We start from the raw sequence: 19,159 nt of genomic DNA on the forward strand, positions 1-19,159 counted from the left end.
CTGTCTACCATAAGTGAGGGGCAGGACCTCACAGGACCACTGTGAGGATCAGATGAGGTCATGACAGCACATGAGACGATGCCGGCAGCTGCCGTCACCCGTTACTGTCGCTTCGTAATTGACAGGACCAGGTCACGGTTATGAGCAGACTTCCCTGTCGAGCAGACACAGGTTTGAGGCTCAGCTCTGTCCCTCTAGGACTCCAGTGTCCTCTTTCATAAAACAGCTGTAATGAATGCACTTGCCTTGTGAGGTCCCATGAGCAGTAGGAAGATAATGCTGGTACTACCCTGTAGTACCCCAGAGCCTGGCACAGAGAGAGCAGTGAGCAGAAGCCACCAAAATGGATTTGTATTCACCATTCATTCACTCCAGTATTCTGCAAGTATTTGTTGACTGCCAGTGTTCCAGGTACCATTCTAGGCACCAGTGAACAAACCAGATCCAACTTCTGCCCTTGAGGATCTTGGCTTCTGGAGGAGAGACGGCAAAAAATAGGAAATCAGCATGTTGAATATGTTACATAGTATGGTAGGTGGTAAGTACTGTGGTGAGAAAGAAAACAGGGGCGAGGTGGAGGATTTGGGAGCAGTGGAGGTACTGGGTGGTGCAGGCCACCATATGAAGCAGGGTCATTGGGTGGCCCCCGAGAGGAGCTGGGAGTTCAGCTGCGTTGCAGGAGCTGAGAGAGTGCTCCATTTTCAGGCTCTCAGAGAAGAGCCTTCAGAAGAGCCATGTTACTAATAGTGCCAGATTATTAAACAAATAGTATTTGGCCCCAGCTCTTTTTGTGAGGTGCTAGGAAACCCACCCCCTGCCCTCATCAGGGCCTTGGAGACTCCCAGCTCTCTCCCTCACATTAGCTGCAAGACAGGGTACCCTTGAGGCTGTAATCGTCACTGTGACACCCTCCTCACCCCCACTGTGGTCATTCCCTGGGCTGTGGAGGGGTCCCTGGAGTTGCTCTGATATTGATGCAATAATTGGAGCCCAGAGTGAGGAAGGGACCAGCCCAGGGTCAGTGGGCATCGAGCATAGCTGCTCCAGCCTCCTGAGGTCAGGCTAGACTGTCAGTGATTCGTTTGTACCAGATGGTTGCCTAGCAACAAACACTAGGCCCAGTTGACACATTCTTTTCTGTCGAAGAGTCTTGGCATGAAGGAGGCTGTGGGCTATAGCAAATTAGGCTCTTAAACACTTAAAAGGAATGAGACATATTTTTTAAAATGAAGTTTCATAATAATTTTTTTATAGTATCTCAAAGGCAGAATTAGGCACTTGGTTCCATGGCCCTGTCTATAGTTTCCTATAAGTGCCCTGGAGTTAACTAGTACCCTTTCTGGGGTGGGTGCTGGTCACTAGGAAAGATAACAAAAATTGTTGCTTGTGTGGTGGTGGTGATTTAGTCGCTAAGTCATGTCTGACTCTTGTAGTCCCGTGGACTGTAGCCTGTCAGGCTCCTCTGTCCATGGGATTCTCCAGGCAAGAATATTGGAGTGGGTTGCCATTTCCTTCTCCAGGGGATCTTCCCGACCCAGGCATCAAACCTGGGTCTCCTGCATTGCAGGCAGATGATTTACCAACTGAGCTATGAGGGAAGCTGTTTGTATAGAGCTTAAAAATTTCTGGAGCGTTTTCCCATCTATATTATCCACCCCTGCAACCACCACCTGCTCTCCATGTTAGCATGTTGTCTGCATTATCAGTGATGAGGAGACACATCTCTGGAAATAGGTGGATCCGGATATCCTGGCTCCAGACTCCTTGTGCCACTCTGCACCTTCTTCCAGCTGCTGGCGGAGGCTGATCGAGACCAGGGATGTGGTCCAGAGTCCCAGGTTTTCTCCTGCAGCTGCTCTATTGTCTGGTATTAGTCAAAGGAAGTCCTGCATTCACTCTTAACAAGCGAAAAGACTAGTCGTGAGGGTGGCTACTTTCTGAACAGGAGGGAGCAGGTTACCCACTAGCTCTAGCTTCAAGGAGGGTGATGCAGAACAGATAAGTAAGGGGCTGGCATTGGGTGGGTGCAGCGAGGCCCAGCATGAAGACATCAGAAGGAAGCATCTGCAGGTCTGGGTCATGGGTGGCCTTCAGAATCACTCAGATGGCTGCTTATTTGGGAAAGAAAGCAAATATTAGCATTGGCAACCATGACCTCCTCTGGGTTTAGCTGCCCAGTGTCTTAGGTATTAGAATGAAAACCTGCTCTGGAATTACTTCATGGTTGTACATTTACTTTTTAGAATAAAAGAATCATTGTTTCTTCTTAAAATCTTCATAGGAATACAGATTTTTCCAAGACTATACTTTTCCATTATATCTGAGAAAGGACATCCCAAAATTTGGAATGCCTAAAAAAGACTGCTTTATGAGTTGCGGGATCCGGAAATGGTCTGCTCATTCATGTTTTCCTGGCCAGATGACCTCCCACAGTCTGTCTCTGAAGCGTTTTCAGACAGTCTGATGATAACCCTTCCAGAAGGGCTGCTGGAGTTAGTCCATTACCTAGGTCTCTGATTAGATTGCTTGTGAAAAGTAAATCATTTTTAAAAGTAGGCTGGGTCGTTACACCCTTGTAACTTTTCTGTTATTTTGCACTTTTCCGTGGTTAACTTTTAAAAATCTTTGTTTACCCAGATGAGGAGAAAAGGCGACCTGATATTTTCCATGCATTAAAAATGGGTAAGCACTTTAGAAAATCTTTGGATATTTAAGAATATAGTACTGTTTCTCCCAAACTAATATTGATAGTCCTTTTCAAGGCCACCCAGAGTATTTGGGAAAGAAACAGGTGTTTTGTTGTTTCCTGACTCTGGTTTCACCCAGGGAGGTTCAGACCCTGGAGGCTGGTAGTTATGGTGCTTTGCATACAACTTCCAGATTATTTTCTCAGGCCCCCTCTGCCTCTCCTGCTAGACCCTGTGGCTATGTCCTAGCTTTTACTTACCTCTGAAATGCCTGGCTGCCCACCTCCCTACTCCACTCTCTGTGTAATGAAGAGCTATTTAGTCTAGTATTGCCTCTCCTGAAACAGACCTCCACCTCCAGGAAGCCCACCCTGATCCTCACCTCTTAGGGAGACCTGGGCTCTCTTTCTGCATGTGCATTGCCCCTCATCATCACTCTTCTTTTAAGACAGCAATAACACGTCTCTTTTTCAGTAAAGCTATTTGCGTGCTTGCCTCCATCCCTCATAGACTGAAGGATTGGAGAACGGGGGCTACCTCTGACTCATCTTTGTAGCCCCTGCGAGGCGCAGCCACCCAGTACAGAGGCCAGCTCAGCACATTTGTTCTGGGAAGCCACTGGGTAAATCATCCTGCAGTGCCAGGCCCGTGGATCACCAGGACTTCTGCTTCTTTGGCAGGAAACTTCCAGCTGGTCAAAGAGATTGCTGATGAAGACCCCAACCACGTGAACCTGGTTAACGGGGATGGGGCCACCCCACTGATGCTGGCAGCTGTCATGGGACAGCTGCCTCTGGTGCAGCTGCTGGTGGAGAGGCATGCCGACGTGGACAAGCAGGACAGTGCCCACGGCTGGACAGCCCTCATGCAGGCTACCTACCACGGGTCAGCACCAGCCCCACCCCCTCAGCAGGGAGCCTAAGAGGATGCCCCGGGCTGAAATAGGGTGCCTAATGGGTTGCTGGTCCTGAGACGCTACAAATAAGCGCCCCACACATTGTGAAGATGCTGAGACACTCAAAACGATGCAGGCTTGGTCTGTCCTGTGTTCCTACCCTTTGTGTCCAGATTTCCTATTGCCTCGGCAGTGTTACCTGGTGCTTCCGCATCCCTTCTCGTCCAGTCACCCCTCTCCCTTCCTGGACGCCTCCTCCTTGGGGCAGGCTGACCAAGGGGCAGGGATCTGCATATAGCCTTGCACCTGCTCGGTGGTGATCTGATTCCAAATTAGGGGCTCCGTCCTTGCCCCGCTTCAGGTGATGAGAGCACTCTCCTGTGTCCTCTGAAAGTGGCTTTCTTCCTCATTTGATCCTCTGACTTCCACATCAAAGACTCTGGCCTGCCGGAGGACTTTAGTCAGGTCCCAGTGAGGGGCAGAAGGGGTGGGGTCTGTGTGTGGTCCTGGGAGCCAGTGGTTTTGGGGCAGAGCCTTGTGTTTTCATTTTATTCGTGGAAGGAGCACTCAGGCTTTGATTTCTGTCGTGACTGCCCGCAGGGCAGGGAACAAGGGCTGGGGGACAGCTTTCCGAGCCCTCTTTCACGTGCACAGATGCTGCTGGAGTTAAGGCACCGCTCTTGTTGCCCAGGAGCAAGGCCACACTTTCCCTTTCAGCTGGTCTCACTCTGGCTTTTTGTTTCTTCCACAGGAACAAAGAGATTGTCAAATATCTGCTAAACCAAGGAGCTGATGTTACTCTTCGTGCGAAAAATGGGTACACAGCCTTTGACCTAGTGATGCTGCTGAGTGATCCTGGTGGGTTGTTTTAGGAAAAGCGTTTTAAATTTGCTGGGTTTTCTGACTGGGAATCCAGATCATCCCCTATGTGTAAGCACTTGTTTATTTAAGGCGGAAGCCACTCTCAAGCCCCCAGAGCTTCCCACACACCCTCAGGCAAGTCTTCACTTCTCCCAGGTGAAGGCCATTGGGGAGAATGGGCGCAGCTGGGACCAGCTAGTCCCTGAGGCCTCTTCTGGCTCCAGCCTTCCAGGAGTCTCCAGGCAGGAAGGCCTTGGCCATCCACACAAATCCTGGAATGGTATCTGTGCCTCTCAGCTAGTAACTGAGTGACTCAGGAGGAAACAGGCCCCTGTGGACAAGGAGAATAGACAAAGCAGTGACCGCCTTGGCTTACTATGTAGGTGGAAGCTCCAGGTCAAGGGTCTTGTCAACATTACTAACCCCTAGCTAGCACCTGCTAGGACCTCAGACCCTCTGCTACTTTGACAGGCCTTCCTCTGGAACCTGTGACTTTCCATTAGCTAACTCAAGGGGTAAGGGGTCTCTCTACCTGTCGTCTCTCTTGGGACCCCCAAGTTTTAGCCCAGAGAGGGAGAAGCTGGGAGGCTTTTCTGACCCACAGCCTCTGAGTCCTGAGCTGGATCCTACCCTGCTGACTTGGGGAGGGGAGGATTCTGCCGCTGCCTCTCTCAGTATGGGGGCAGCAGGCCAAGTGTCCTTCCTCACCACCAGCACAGCCACCCCCTCACCCTCCCCTCCTGTGGGACCCCCTTGTCACAGATACGTGCCGGTTCCATCTTATCCTCGCAGAGAGGATGTGCCCAGGAGTAACTGACCCTGGCTGGAGAGGTGGGGCCCTCCACCCAGGTCCCATGGCCTCACTCCTTGCGTGCAGTGTGGCCTCACTCCTTGCGTGCAGTGTGGCCTCACTCCTTGCGTGCAGTGTGGCCTCACTCCTTGCGTGCAGTCTGCCAGGGACCCTGGGCTGCATTGCACACAGGCTTTTCTCCAACAGCTTTCTCTCTTCCACTGTGTCTCTTCCTTCCCCCCATTGATCCTCCCTGCCTTTCCCAATAGAACAACCTATCCCAGTGGATTTTTTTTTCCTAGTGGGTTTTCAAATGAAGTTTTTGCCTGAAATTTTCAAAGAGACACATGCTGGAGAGAAAAAAAAAAGCAACAGTCAAGAGAAAAGCATATTCATAGTTCGTAGTATTTTCTTCTCCATCCTGCTTGTTGCTTTTTTAATAGCCTAGTTGAGTTAATAATAACTAATACTACTTAATCTTTCTTAAGCACTTACCATATGTTAGGAATTCCCTCAGATCCTTCAGACACCTTTTATGTGGTGGGTACTGTCACCCCTTCATTGACCTGCAGTTACACAGCCTGGGAAGAACAGGGGCAGAATTCCAACTTCAGTCATCTGGCTGTAGCGCCTCTACTTTTTAAACACTCCACCCCTCTGTCCTCCTGGTAGGACAGGGCATCTGGTTTTCATTTCCGCTTAAGTGGGTTAAACCCTGCTGCCATGTTTGCCCCTTCTGAAGAGCCAGTGGAGAGGCAGGGGCACCTTGATCCTGGAGTAACACAGGTGCTACGGGACTGAGTTCTCAGGCTGCTGGGGGGGTCATCTGGAGACCCCTCCCCCCATGGCCCCACAGACATATTTGCAGGTAAAAGGCTGCCTTTTGTGTCCATAGACACGGAACTTGTTCGACTGCTGGCATCTGTCTGCATGCAGGTGAATAAAGACAAAGGCCGGCCCAGCCACCCGCCACCGCTGCCCCACTCGAAGGTCCGACAGCCCTGGAGTGTCCCGGTGCTGCCTGATGACAAAGGCGGGCTCAAGGTTTGCCTTTTCCTGTCTTAAAGAGCATCAGAGAGCCGCACCCGAGCAGGCGAAGCAGGAAGATGCTTGCCACTTCCTTATTACCCGGAGCTGCTTTAGGACAGGGTAGCAAGTAGCATTAACAGTACGGGCAGGAAGTAAGCTGGAGGTGAGCAATGAGGAACGGCGGTGACCAGGGAAAACAGATGATCGTAACCACTTAGTGGCAGTAGTGGCTCCTTGCAAGTGTGTGGGTCCATGTTACTACATCTTCCCATCGTTTTCAGGAGAAACTAAAAACCCAGATTTTGATGCAGAGCCGCAATTTATAAATGTAGAGAATGGTCAACATTTTTTGCATGATGTAGTGCTGAGCCGGCTAGCCTCAAACACCTCTCCTCCCTGGCCATCTGTCTGTGGCCTGTGCTTCAGTGTGGACAGTATTTGCTGACTGCACATTCTAGGGCCTCTCTGTGGTCCACAGGCCCCCATCAGCTGCTACTGGAAGCCCCAGAACCAAGCTCCAGCTGCTTATTTCTAAACTGCAAGTTGAATGTTTCTCTTTGAATGTCTTATCCTCCCAGCCCCGCTCTGCTTGTTGAAAATCAAAATTATTTTTTCCCTTTTCCTGGCTGGGGTTCCAACACTTCCTCAGATCTGCAGACTTGGCATTCTTCTCATGTCTGTTGCTCACCCAAGGCCCTGGATCCTTCCTCTCAGTGTTGTTTGCATAGATTTCGTTGTGCTTGCCTCACTGCCATCTCTGTAGACCAGGGCCTCGCAGCCTCCCTTTGGTGCCATGCCAGTAACCTCTGAGCTCTCGTGGGGTTGTGTAGATGCCCTGGGGGTGGCACCTGTCCTCTCTCTAGGTGAAGAGGCATCAGCTGCAGGAGCAGATGGCCCAGGCCTTGGGGTGGACAACCTGATAGCTCTCACATTGTTACTGGAATAGGGGGAAGGAGGTTATGCAGTTTGAGATGTTAAGGTGTTTGGTGTTGCCTCTGTGTCCATCTGTCCATCCCTGTTGGACTCTAAGACGTCCAGCAAGTTGACATCGCTGGGTCTCTGTGTCTCAGACTGTGCAATGCGGAGACTGATGCAGAGCGTTAGCAAGTTGGGTTCCCTGCCACCTCCAGACTATTGGAAAGGCCCCCTGCAGGCTGGGTCAGGAAGGATTTAGAGAGAACTAAGGGTACTGTGGTCGATGGGTAATGCCTGCAGTGGGCCCAGGAGAGGGGAGGGGGAGCGCGTGTGGAGTGTGGTTGCTCTCCCTGGGCTCCGTGTGGTTGGGGCTTGACCTCTGCTCTGCATTCCCTTGGCAGTCCTGGTGGAACCGAATGTCCAATCGGTTCCGGAAGCTTAAGCTGATGCAGACACTGCCACGTGGGCTGTCCAGCAACCAGCCATTGCCTTTCTGTGATGAGCCAGAGCCAGCACTGGACTCCACAATGAGGGCGGCACCCCTGGACAAGACCAGCCGCTCTGGGCTCCCCGATGTGGCCCCCGTGACCAAAGACAATGGTGAGGAAAAGTTGCATGTATGGTAGGACTTCCAGAAGGGCCAAAGCCTGAACCTCGCTGCCCTCTTCCTCCGCCCTTCATCCCCGCTCCTGGGCTGATTGATGGCAGGGAGAAGAGGATGTTGGGGTGTGACACTGGCGCAGAATGGCCGGTTTGGTGGAGGCTTAAGGGACAGAAGTTCATCTAAGGGACTGACTGCTAAGGGTAGAATGGGGAGGCTGGCAGCAAGTCCCAGCTTCCTGTCCTGCATGCGCTGTTGAGAAACCTTTGGCCAGTCACTGTCTCGCCCTTGCCTTCGATAGGCGGTTTTCCTGCTTGCCAAGTGTGATTGGTCTGCACCCACCAGCAGTGTTCTGAAGTGGAGTGAGTTACTGGGGTTGGAGTGGGGATAGTGAGCGCCCCACCACTGGAAATATTCAACAGCTTGGATGACTTTGCCAGGGCACTGAAGAAGAGTCCCACACTGGAAAACTGATTAGGTCAGATCCGTTCTAACAGTCCGACTCTCCGCACCCAGACTAGTTCCTTGGGTACCATTGTTTGAGACAGACTATTGAGCTCGACATACCACTGTCTGACCCAGCATGACAATGGTTTATAGAAAAGTTGCAGACACACTCTAAGATAGCTTTTAAATGCTTCGCTTCTCTTCAAATATTGAATACCAATTATTACTAAATATTTAATCACTCAAGAGAGTTGGTTTTCCAGGATGAAGGCTGACCTGGTCACCTGTCCTCATGCTGTGAATTCGTGGTGGTTGGGGGAGGGGGTCATTTCAGGAAACTTCCATTTGTTTCTCAGGTACTGGGAGCACAAGAGGAGAAAAGGAAGATGTGTTATTGACAACCATGGTGAGTGTGGGGCTTTTCTGAAAGCATTTCAGGTCTCTTCCAATCGTTAGTGGATTGACTTATAAGGAGGGATGTGGGCACATTTGTCTTTCTTTGTGGTGGTTACAGATGGGGTCGATGTCAAAATGTGTAGCAATGGGTATATCTCTGGCACCAAGGAATCAGAATAGGTGCCAGTCCTAAATTCTGGGTAAGGCTGTGCTGGTGCTTAGCAGCCAGGGCTAAGCCCTGCTCGTGTTATCAGGGAGGCAGCTCTGAGTACAGGGGCCGTGTTGGTGTAGGGACTGATGGTGACATTGGACTCACCATTTTGGTTATGGAGAGCCAAGGAGAGAGGAGTCAAAGAAGAGAGCATGTTTCCAGCTTGAGAGAGGCCTCAGTGTCTCCATCTGTAAATTAGAGATGTATCAGCTTTAGGTTCCGCTGTGAGTAACAAAATCCCCGAATGATTGGCATAAATTTGACAGGATATTTCTCTCAAGTAAGTGAAGTTCAAGACGGGTTCACTGACCCATAGAATTAGAGACTTAGGTTCCTTTTACCTGTTGGTCTCCCTGGCATGGCTTCTACTACCAAGGTTACCTCTTGGTCTAAGATGGCTGCCAGAGCTCCATCCATTACTGCTTCATTCCAGCTGACAGCAAAGATGACTGGAGAAGAGGTGACCATGGGCACAGGCCAGGAGTCTGTAAAGAAGTTTCCTGGAAATTCACACATCACTTTTTGCTGACATTAAATGGGCCAGAATTTAGTCACATGGCCCATTCACACTGCGTAAAAGTCTTTGTTCCAAGTTGGTCATGTGCTCCTCTATCAGGCATGTCTGTGAAGGAGATATGGAGGATGGATATCAGGCAATAGCTAGCTAGCCTTCTCTTACGTAGGAGATGCTGTTCCGCATGGTTGTGGTTTTTAGGTATCATCTCCAGGAAGATCTTAACATAACATCTGACCCAGGGTGAACTCTTATTTATCTGCTGTGTGACCTTGGATGTGTTACCTCACTTCTCTGGGTTTCATTTCTCTTCTCTGAAAGGAGAGTCTCCTGGTTGGAGTCAAGTCCCTTTAACTGTGAGGCCCTAATCTGGAGGCTGGCCAGGAGAGGGCAGTGTTGGAGAGAAGAAGGGAGCAGAGGTGCCCCCAAAGAACTAAGCTGCCCCAGGATCTTTGGGGCCCTGATGGAGTCTGTCTGCTCTGCCCTGCTGTGAGATAGGTATAAATTGGTGTCTGCACACTGACCATGGGGCATACAACATTTGATAATGTTAGTGAATAGCAATAATTGCTTTCAGTATGTAGACAGAAATGCTCTTATTGAATTTTTGGAAGATGCAGTAAAGTATAAAGAAAAAATCGCCCTTGGTCACACATCCAGATATAAGCATGATTGACATTTTGTGGCATATATCATTTGAGTATTTTTCCTAATCATTTTTTTGTATCTATGAATATGCTATCATGCTATATATAATAAACAAATACTTAGCACAGCACTAAATATAATGCTTATTAAGTATTGGCTACAGTTTACATATATTCACTCACTTATATCCCAAAAAACCATGCCAGGTCAGGCACTTCTGTTGTTGTTCAGTTGCTAAGTCATGTCCGACTCTGTGACCCCATGGACTGCGACACGCCAGACCTCCCTATTCTTCACTATCTCCCGGAGTTTGCCCAAGTTCATGTCCATTGAGTCAGTGATGCACTGTTATCTTCCCCCACTGTGTTGAACCTGCTGTTTTAACAGTTTGTCATGAATCTTTTCTGTGTCAGAAACGCTCTTTGGCCTCATCGCATCCAATGACTAAATGATGTAACATTCCATCATCTCTTTATCCAAGACTGATCTGCTGGACTTTGGGGTTCCTAGTTTTTGTTTTCACAGCTCTGATGAATTATCCTTATGCCGATGAGGTTGTTGAGGTCCAGAGGGGTCGGCCCTTATTCACAGACTCTCAGAAAAGCAGGACAGTGCCTGGGTGAGAACCCAGGAGGCTCCCCACTTCCCATCTTGTTGCTCTCCTGTCCCACCTCCTTTTGCCCTGTAGAGGGCGGCGGTGTGCCCACCTGCCCCGTGGCAGATGGAGGATGGCCAGGGTGCTCTGCTGAGTAGGCGTTTGCAGCCATCCTCGCGGAGATGCCCGCCTGCCTGGCTCCCGAGGCAGGTTTAGCTGTGGGATGCCCTTCCCTGCAAAGCACCATCTGGCACCAAGTTCAGTGTCTTTTCTTAATTAAAGTTACTGTGGACCGTGTGAAAGCTTTTCCTTGACGATCCACCAGTCATCATGGTGTGGATTTTATACTGACCCCAAATCGCATTTTCAAAATTTAAAATAAAATTGCAGTTAAAAATGTCAGCAGTGGGAGGTGTGGCTAGAGCAGGAAGGAGGTGGTGGGATGGGGGATGGGAGTGTCTGCTTTGCTTGCAGAGAGCCAGCCTGGGCCTGCCAGTGGCCTCATCCCTGCCTCCTGGAATCCCAGCTCTGGCCACACCAGCCTCCTTGCAGTTCTGCACACTGGTCTTGCTCCTCTTGTCTCCAGTCCTTCCTGCATTCCATTCCCTTGGTCTGCAGGGCCCTCTCCCAGCACAGCACACCCAGCACTTACAGGCTCCCCCGTGGCTCCCTGCAGCCCCTCCCCCTGTGCTAGTCTTGTTGCTGTGCACAGACCGGAGAGAACCTGAGGGGGTGGAGCAGAGCAGACGAGGGTATCCCTTGCTTGCTGGGAGGAGAGCTGAGGACATCACGTGGGTTTCTGGCTTGGCTGTGGTGGGGGATGGGGTTTGGGGGTGCTGCCATTCTCTGAGAAGCAGGAGAGACCTGGAGTTTTCCTCCCAGAGCTAGGAGCCCTCCTGGGACTTGCCTAACCCACAGCCTGTCTTTTTCAGCTTCGAAATGGAGCCCCCTTCACCAGACTCCCGAGCGACAAGCTGAAGGCAGTCATCCCCCCTTTCTTGCCCCCTTCCAGCTTTGAGCTGTGGAGCTCGGATCGGTCCCGGACATGTCATAACGGGAAGGCAGACCCCATGAAGACTGTGCTGCCTCAGAGAGCCGGCAGAGGCCACCCCGCAGGTGGAGGGAGCATCGACAGTGTAAGTTGTCCAGTTCACACACTTTGACGTTTCATCTACCACTCTCTGATTTCATGATGGGTTGTAGGCAGAGGGACCTCAGATCCCTTCTGATCTAGGGGGGCTGTAGCTTTTTATTTTCTTTTAAGTGAGTAATACTCCTTTGTCTAATGAAACCCTACAAGTGAATTAAATATGTAAGCAGATTAGAGTGAACGAAAGTGGAAGCCCCTCTCCCTGGAATCCTGGAGCTCTGAGGAACACAGGTTGAAGACCTGATCTAACCCAACATAGCCTTTAATAGATGAAGAAACAGCCTAGAGAATGGAGGTAGTTGCTGAAGGTCACCGAGCCAAGTGGGGTTGAGGATGCTGGGACCAAAAATCAGGTTCTCGGCTCTAATCAGGCTCCACACTACATTATTGCACAAGTTCAGGACCAGACTCAAACACTGGAGACCGCTCTGTGTGCTCCTAGAGTTTTCTTGCAACCAGAGTGTGACTTCTGTCCTTCTGACCTGGTGGCCCTCAGTGTGTTGCTGTGACGCAGTGAGGCGGTCCCTCTCGATGTGGGATCTGATACCCACACGAGCAGACTATAGACGGTGGAGGTTCAGGGAGGCTGCTGCTTTGTGTTGAGTGACTGGAGCCGCTCAGAGCCCCCGTCTCTGTCTGACCCCCTGGTGCTTGCTGCTGCCTTCCTGGACTGTTGTAATGCCAAATCACTAGTTGGAGACCAAGGCCTTGGTGCCTGGAAGTGTTTAAAATGGACGGAGTGGGTTTATGTTAGTCCACCACATGGGAGGAGGTGGGTGACCTGTGGGAAGTGGTGTCACAGGTGCTTAGCCTGAGCTAATGGTCGGTCAAGTTGTCAGCAGGTAGATGTGCACTCCCATCCCTTGGGGGCCTCCTAGCAGGCTGAGCAAGGATCGGCTAGGATGGGCCAGCTGAACTCCAGGGCCCTCCCCGTCGTGACCTGTGTGTCAGATGGAATGAACAGCACACTCTAACTGCCATATCCGCCTTATTCTTGCAGACTCTCATCAGGCCAGTTAAATTTCCATCTCTCTCCAGAAGCCCAGCCTCCCCCGCCAATTCTGGAAACTTCAACCACTCACCTCATTCGTCTGGTGGCTCCAGTGGGGGAGGAGGCATGAGCAGACATGGTGGGGAGCTGTATAACCGCTCAGGTGGGTACCCAGGCAGCCCACTCCAGGAAGGTAGGAAGATCACTTAGGGTTGAGGGTGTGAACTGCAGACAGTCCTTGAGACCACTGCATGCACACCGTCTTTCTCCTGGATGTGTCTAAAGGATTTTCCAGTGAATTCACAATTCTAAGTTTGTTTTATGCAATTTCTTAGGGCAAGGTGGTGGGGAGTGGTAAGGGAAGAGATAGTCTGTAATGGTCTATTTTGTTAGAAAATTTTGCAAGAAACTAAGAGAAGTGAATAGTGTTTTTGTGGTGTTTAAAATCCCTGAAGGTTAAACCTTAGGTATCTTCTCATCCTGAATGAAGGAACTGAAGCTCAGAGTGGTTGATGGATTTGCCCAGGAGTGCACAGCAAGGAGGTGACAATTAAAACTCAAAGCCGTTTGTCTACCGTTATTTTGGGGTTATGGCACACTTTCCTTCTCTTTAAGTTTACTTATTTTCAGTCATTACATTTATTTACCATATTCTTTCAGAAAATATTACTGGCCACTCATTAGATATAAGCCAAAGTCTAGGTGATAGAGCATGTAGCAATAAAAAATTCAAAGTCAGTTATGTAGGAAGTTGTATTCTGGTGCAAACAGATAATTTTGAATAGATGTTTAAGTGGGGGCTTTCCAGGTGATGCTAGTGGTAAAGAACCCACCTGCCAGTGCAGAGGATGCAGGAGATGTGTGTTCAGTCCCTGATCCAGGAAGATCCCATGAAGAAGGAAATGGCATCCTGCTCCAGTGTTCTTGCCTGGCAATTTTTTTTTTTTTTTTTAATCTGAGAATAGTAAATACTGTAAAAAAAGACAAAACAGAATATGGAAAAAGGTAATGAGGCTGGTTACAGGATACTTTCTAGTTTTCTCCTAGGGCATCCAGGATTAACTAAAGCGAGCTTTGCAGGAAGGCACCATGCTTTATGCCATTACATAGGAATGTAGTGCATGCTTCTTGTGGGAAAGCTTGAAAACCAGCTAAAGCAAAAGGCAAAAAAAAGTATAATCTCACCCACTAGGAATCATTGTTAACATTTTGATGTATATCTTGCAAGGTACATTTCGCTTCTTTATGAAAGAAGAATACGTTTTTGAGCACTTCGTATGTTCCAGGCACAGTGCCCTTTACGTGTATTATCTCCTTCAGTCCTCCAACAACCTGCGAGGTATCCTGCCCAGTCTCCAGAAGGGGGAACTGGGGCTCGGGGGAGTTAGATTAATTCAGCCAGTCACACAGCAGCGAAACAGCAGCGCCAGACCCGCTTGCAGGCAGGCTGACTTCTGAGTATACTCTGCTTTGTAACCTTTTCCCTCTTTGTGCCTGTTTCCGTGTTGTAACTACTTTTTTATGCCAATGCACCTGTATCTACAGATTCTTTCATTCTCTAAACTTTTTACTTTATATTGAAGTAGCACTGAAGGAGGGCATGACAGTCCACTCCAGTAATCTTTCCTGGAGAATCCCATGGACAGAAGAGCCTGGTGGGCTACAGTCCATAGGGTTGCAAAGAGTTGGACATGACTGAAGTGACTTAGCACATAGCCAGTTAACAATGTTGTGATATGTTCAGGTGGACAGCCATACACATGCGTATATCCATTCTCTCCCAAACTCCCTTCCCATCCGGGCTGCCACATAACATTGAACAGAGTTCCCTGTGGACAGCATCTTTTAAATAAACAAACAGCCTTCCACTCATGTGAGGTGTCACGGTTTTAATTAACCAGTTCCCTCATGTTGAACACTGAGGCTGTTCCAGATTTTTGCTCCTGTAGATCCCACTCTAAGTAATGGCTTCAGAGCACTGGGCTTACACACTTGCTTAGTGATTTGCTTAATGTAAGTGCCTCTGAATCAAGGGGGCAGGGTCAATGTGTTTGCCTGTTTTTGAAGCTTTCCATTTTGCCTTCCAGAACGGCCCTGTTTATACATGTAAAATATTTCCAGCAGTGCCTGACACCTGGTCAGCGCCCTGTAAATCGTAGTTATCAGTGTTTCCCCTCTGATGCCCTTCCTAGCCCTGGATATTATCATTTTCCCCTTTCCCTTCATCACAATTCAAGGTTGCTGGTAGGTCTGGAGAAACAGGGAGGGGGAACGTGGCAATCAGGATTCCATGGAAGCTGAGCCCCTGAGTGCTATGGAGTGAGAAAGCTGTTGACACAACTGTGGGAGCAGCTGGGGATGTGAAGGTTCAGAATGGGGAGCTGGGTGTTGGATGGTGCTGGAGGAGCCCCGGTGGGGCAGTGTATGCAGCTGTCGGAGGGCGCTGGGAGGGGCTGCTGTGGTAACCCAGGGCTGGCCTGGTGTCTGGCCTGCTGAAGGCTGACTCAGTTGGCCATGGTGTGGTGGAACGCGAGGACAGACTGGAGCCTTGGTGGCCTGTCCACCTGCCAGTTGTCATACATGGTCCTGTGGTCAGCCCTGACCCAGAGCCGGGGGATGGTCTGGGCGATGTGGTTTCGGCTCAGCTGGGTCAGCCCCTGACATCCACTGCCCACGCTGCAGTGCTTTGGACCTTGGCAGTCATTCCTATTCCTCTTTCCTCAGGTGGCAGCATAGACAGTGTCCTGTCCCAGATCGCTGCCCAGAGGAAAAAGGCAGCCGGATTATCTGAGCAGAAGCCCAGCCATCGGTCAAGTCCTGTTGGGCCAGCGCCCAGCTCCAGCCCATCTGAACTCCCGGTCTCCCCGGCAGGCGGCAGTGTTCCTGGTGGCAAGGTGCTTGTTCTGTTTCCGTCTCCTCCTCTGATGCTCGTAGGTCCTGTGCTAGCACCGTTGACACCCTGGGGAGTGTGGGGAAGACCGCTGTCATGGGACAGACCAGACCTTCCATCCAGCTGCCCTTGGGCTTTCCAAGAAGGGTGGTTTCCAAGGTCACACCCCATGCCCTTGGTGTTGTGTGCACTCGTGTTCATCTCCCACCTGATCTCCAAGACACCTCCAGGTGGGACGGCTGCAGAGGTGCGGGGTGCTGCTGGAGTGAGCAGCAGGTTCACAGCCCTGTGCTGGTCATCCAGTCTCACACAACGCATGTTTTTGTTCATTGATTTAGAGCAAAAGGGTTCCTAGTGGTTTCAGGAGCAACTGCCTGGGTTCTAATCTCAGCCTCCCATTTTAGCATTTAGAATGGGGCTGGTACCTGGTACACCTGTGTAAGTGTCGGGTGTTACTGTTGACAACTGTAGCGGTAATCACCCTCCTACCTTATCCTTCCACCAGCCACATCTTTGGAGTATCTGCTCTGTGCTCACTTCCAGCAGTAAGGATCCAGCAGTGAATGAAGGGGTTGGTGACTGTTCTCTTGGTGTCACTACAGACACAGCAGTGTGTCTCATGGAGAAGGGAGGATGCTATGGGGCATGTGTCCTTGCCAATTCTGGAGGGCACCAGTGACATCTCAAGATCTGAAGGGCAAGGTGAAAGGGTCAATGGTGGGATGGGGTGAGACTGTCCCAGGGTGAGGTGATGGCACATGCAGGGCTCCAGAGGTGAGTGTGTGGCACAGGAAAGGAGCTATAGGAAGGATGGTGAGCAGGACAGAGCTGAGGACTCCATTAATGAGCCCCAGAGCAGCTACCGGGCTTCGTAGGTGGCCCTAGGGGTAAAGAACCTGCCTGCCAGTGCAGAAGACATAAGAGAAGTGGGTTCGATCCCTGGGAAGATCCCCTGGAGGAGGGCATGACAACCCACTCCAGTTTTCTTGCCTGGAGAATCCCATGGACAGAGGAGTCTGGCGGGCTACAGTCCATCGGGTCGCAAAGAGTCAGACACAGCCGAAGCAACTTAGCATGCAAGCACAGAGTAGTTACCACATTGTTAGCACCTGTGGGGTTTGCAATGGATGAGAAACCCCACATGCCTCAGGGAGTGGAGGTCTTCCAGTGTCTTCAGAATCTGCCCCCTCTACATCCTTAGTCCCTCCACCTGAGTTGACTAATGGAGTAAGCCCCAGAGTGTGGGTCCTAGTCATGAACATGAACTGGCTCCTTTAACAGGTGGTTCCCTGGATTCTCCATAGGGGTGTCATAGCCCATTCCCTCTTCTGAGAGGACCCCAAGTCCAGGCACAACCCCACTTTTCATTTTATTTTCTAGATGTCTTAAGCTTTCTCCCTGGGAAAAGTTAGATCATCTGAAGGCCTCAGCCCTGGACCTTTACCCAGAAGTGCTTTCAGAGATTAATATCGTAATGGATGTACGAGAAATAGTCTTTGTTTTCTGTCCAACCATTGTCAGTTATACAGCTTTCTTTGTTATTCAAAGTCCCTTATGCAACTGATCCCGTATAATTAGTTTCTTTACAGTGTAGCTCCAGAAAAAAAAAAATCTCTGTATATGGTAGCATATTTTCTATTATGTTCAAAATTACTTGTGTGCTAGGATTTATGAAATTAAGTTCCTTTTAGAATTCAGCGATAGGTACAAAATGTCTATGGATACTTCAATATGTTTTATTTCATCCGATAGTAAAAATTCTGTAATTAGCATATTTCTCTTTTTGCCTTTGCTGCTAGGAAACTTGGCTGCTCATTACAGTAAATCTGCTACTCTAGAATTTTGATATAGTTTTCCTCTTCTCTGTTGTCTAAAATTTTCTGTTTCTATTTGGATGGTCTTATTAGATGTGTTATATATTGTTAGCTTCCTTTCATTGGTGTTGGAAATAGGGAGGTATCTAAGTTATAAATTATATTAACCATTGCATCGCCTGGATGCACCTGTCATATTTAAGATATGTACAGGTGTGTTCTGATGAAAGGAAATTGTGTCAGAAGAAGCATTCAGGAAACAGAAAACTGGAGAAATAATCCAGTTCAATGATCACCTGATATTCCTAGCATACGAATATGCTGTAAACTTGGGGAGCTACTTAAAAACTCAGATTTCTGGACTCCACACAGCTTAGCTAAATGAGACTCTCAGGGTAGGGTCTGAGGAATCTGATTTTCTCTTCCGAGAGTATTGCAGCCAGCCCAGCCCAAGTTCTTAGAAATCACTGCCCTAAATCAAAGGACACAGGAGTGGGCTTTCTGTCAAAGGCTCTAGCAGCAGAATGGAGACATGAAGTGCTTTTCAAAGACTCCCTTAGGAAGAATTAGAAATTAGTATTCAAAATATGAGCCTGATGATTCTGGGTTTTGCACTTTGCTTAAACCAAGCACACTGCAGTGGTAGAATATTTGTAAGGCATGACTTCTGACGTGAAGTGTGCCTTAGCAGATACAGAATGGAGTTGGGGTGGGGCTGGAGTGTGCTTCACTTCCCATATCTCAGAAAGCCCAAAGGCCCCCTGGGAATATCAGCTTTCTGTTCCCACCCAAAAGCACAGTGGTTAAAAACAATGCATTTCTTACGCTTGCACATCTGTGGCTAGGCAGCCTGGTCTGGACTTAGCTAGGCAGTGCTTCTGGACTGAGGGGAATCTCTTACATGTTTGACTGTTGGTTAGGGTGATCAGAACAATGGGTCCATGTGTGTCCACAACAAGTTTGGACGTGTTCTCATGGCAACAGTCAAAGGCATTAGTTGAAAACCAATAAAGTTTAAGCAAGTCATCACACCTACTGCAGGAGACCACACAGTTATGTAGCAAAGAGTATTAGGTACAGGAAGGGTGGAGATGGTGCCACGACATGATTAACCTGCCACATTGGAGATGAAAGGAATAGTTCAAATATTTCAGAGCACCCCAAATCTTATATTTACCTGCCTCCTCCCCAATAATGTTGCCTACAGGCCTGGAGTATTGTGTTTCTTTGCCCTTGACTGAAATTGAATCTGTTTTCTAGGGATATCCCAGTTGTCTCCTGCTTAATCAGAAGCTTTATTTTGGAATGGCTGTCTTTACAGAAAAAGCAGAAGGAAGAATCCATTAATAATATAGACAGCTTATTGACAAAGTTTTTTAAAGTCTAAGAAAGGGACTTCTGTTTCCACTCTGGGATGTAATTAGCAAGAAGGAACATTAAAGTCTTAGTAGAAGGAAAGGTGTACCCATTCCTAGGCATGGAAACTATTTATCTTGGTCTCTACTATCCTATATGAGATGTCCAATTTTTAACATAAACTATAAGACATGTAAAAAGGCAAGAAACACCAGACTCTCAACAAACAAGGCAGTCATCAGAATCTGATGTAGATATGAAACAGGTGTTGGAATTATATAACAGGAATTTTAAAAGAACTACAATTAGTATGCTGAAGGCTCTAGTGGACAATCTGAACAGCATGCAGACTCCTATGAGTAGCAATTT

The 19,159-nt window shown here is 49.0% G+C and overlaps 1 protein-coding gene across 7 annotated transcripts in view; it reads left to right on the forward strand.

Annotated features, from left to right (window-relative positions):
* Window positions 1-19,159, forward strand: part of ANKS6 (ankyrin repeat and sterile alpha motif domain containing 6) — a 51,141-nt gene that overhangs the window by 9,084 nt on the left and 22,898 nt on the right. For 5 of the 7 annotated variants that reach the window (XM_042243204.2, XM_042243206.2, XM_042243207.2 and 2 more), the window contains exons 3-11: window positions 2,638-2,682; window positions 3,368-3,572; window positions 4,334-4,440; window positions 6,129-6,277; window positions 7,579-7,777; window positions 8,582-8,631; window positions 11,522-11,725; window positions 12,740-12,893; window positions 15,455-15,624. In XM_042243204.2, coding sequence (XP_042099138.1) covers window positions 2,638-2,682; window positions 3,368-3,572; window positions 4,334-4,440; window positions 6,129-6,277; window positions 7,579-7,777; window positions 8,582-8,631; window positions 11,522-11,725; window positions 12,740-12,893; window positions 15,455-15,624 — 1,283 coding nt within the window. The remainder of the gene's footprint in view (window positions 1-2,637; window positions 2,683-3,367; window positions 3,573-4,333; window positions 4,441-6,128; window positions 6,278-7,578; window positions 7,778-8,581; window positions 8,632-11,521; window positions 11,726-12,739; window positions 12,894-15,454; window positions 15,625-19,159) is intronic. The other 2 variants (XM_060409274.1, XM_060409275.1) reach the window with 1 other exon arrangement.

The sequence above is a fragment of the Ovis aries genome, chromosome 2 (genome assembly GCF_016772045.2).
Source record: "Ovis aries strain OAR_USU_Benz2616 breed Rambouillet chromosome 2, ARS-UI_Ramb_v3.0, whole genome shotgun sequence".
NCBI classification, from domain to species: domain Eukaryota; kingdom Metazoa; phylum Chordata; class Mammalia; order Artiodactyla; family Bovidae; genus Ovis; species Ovis aries.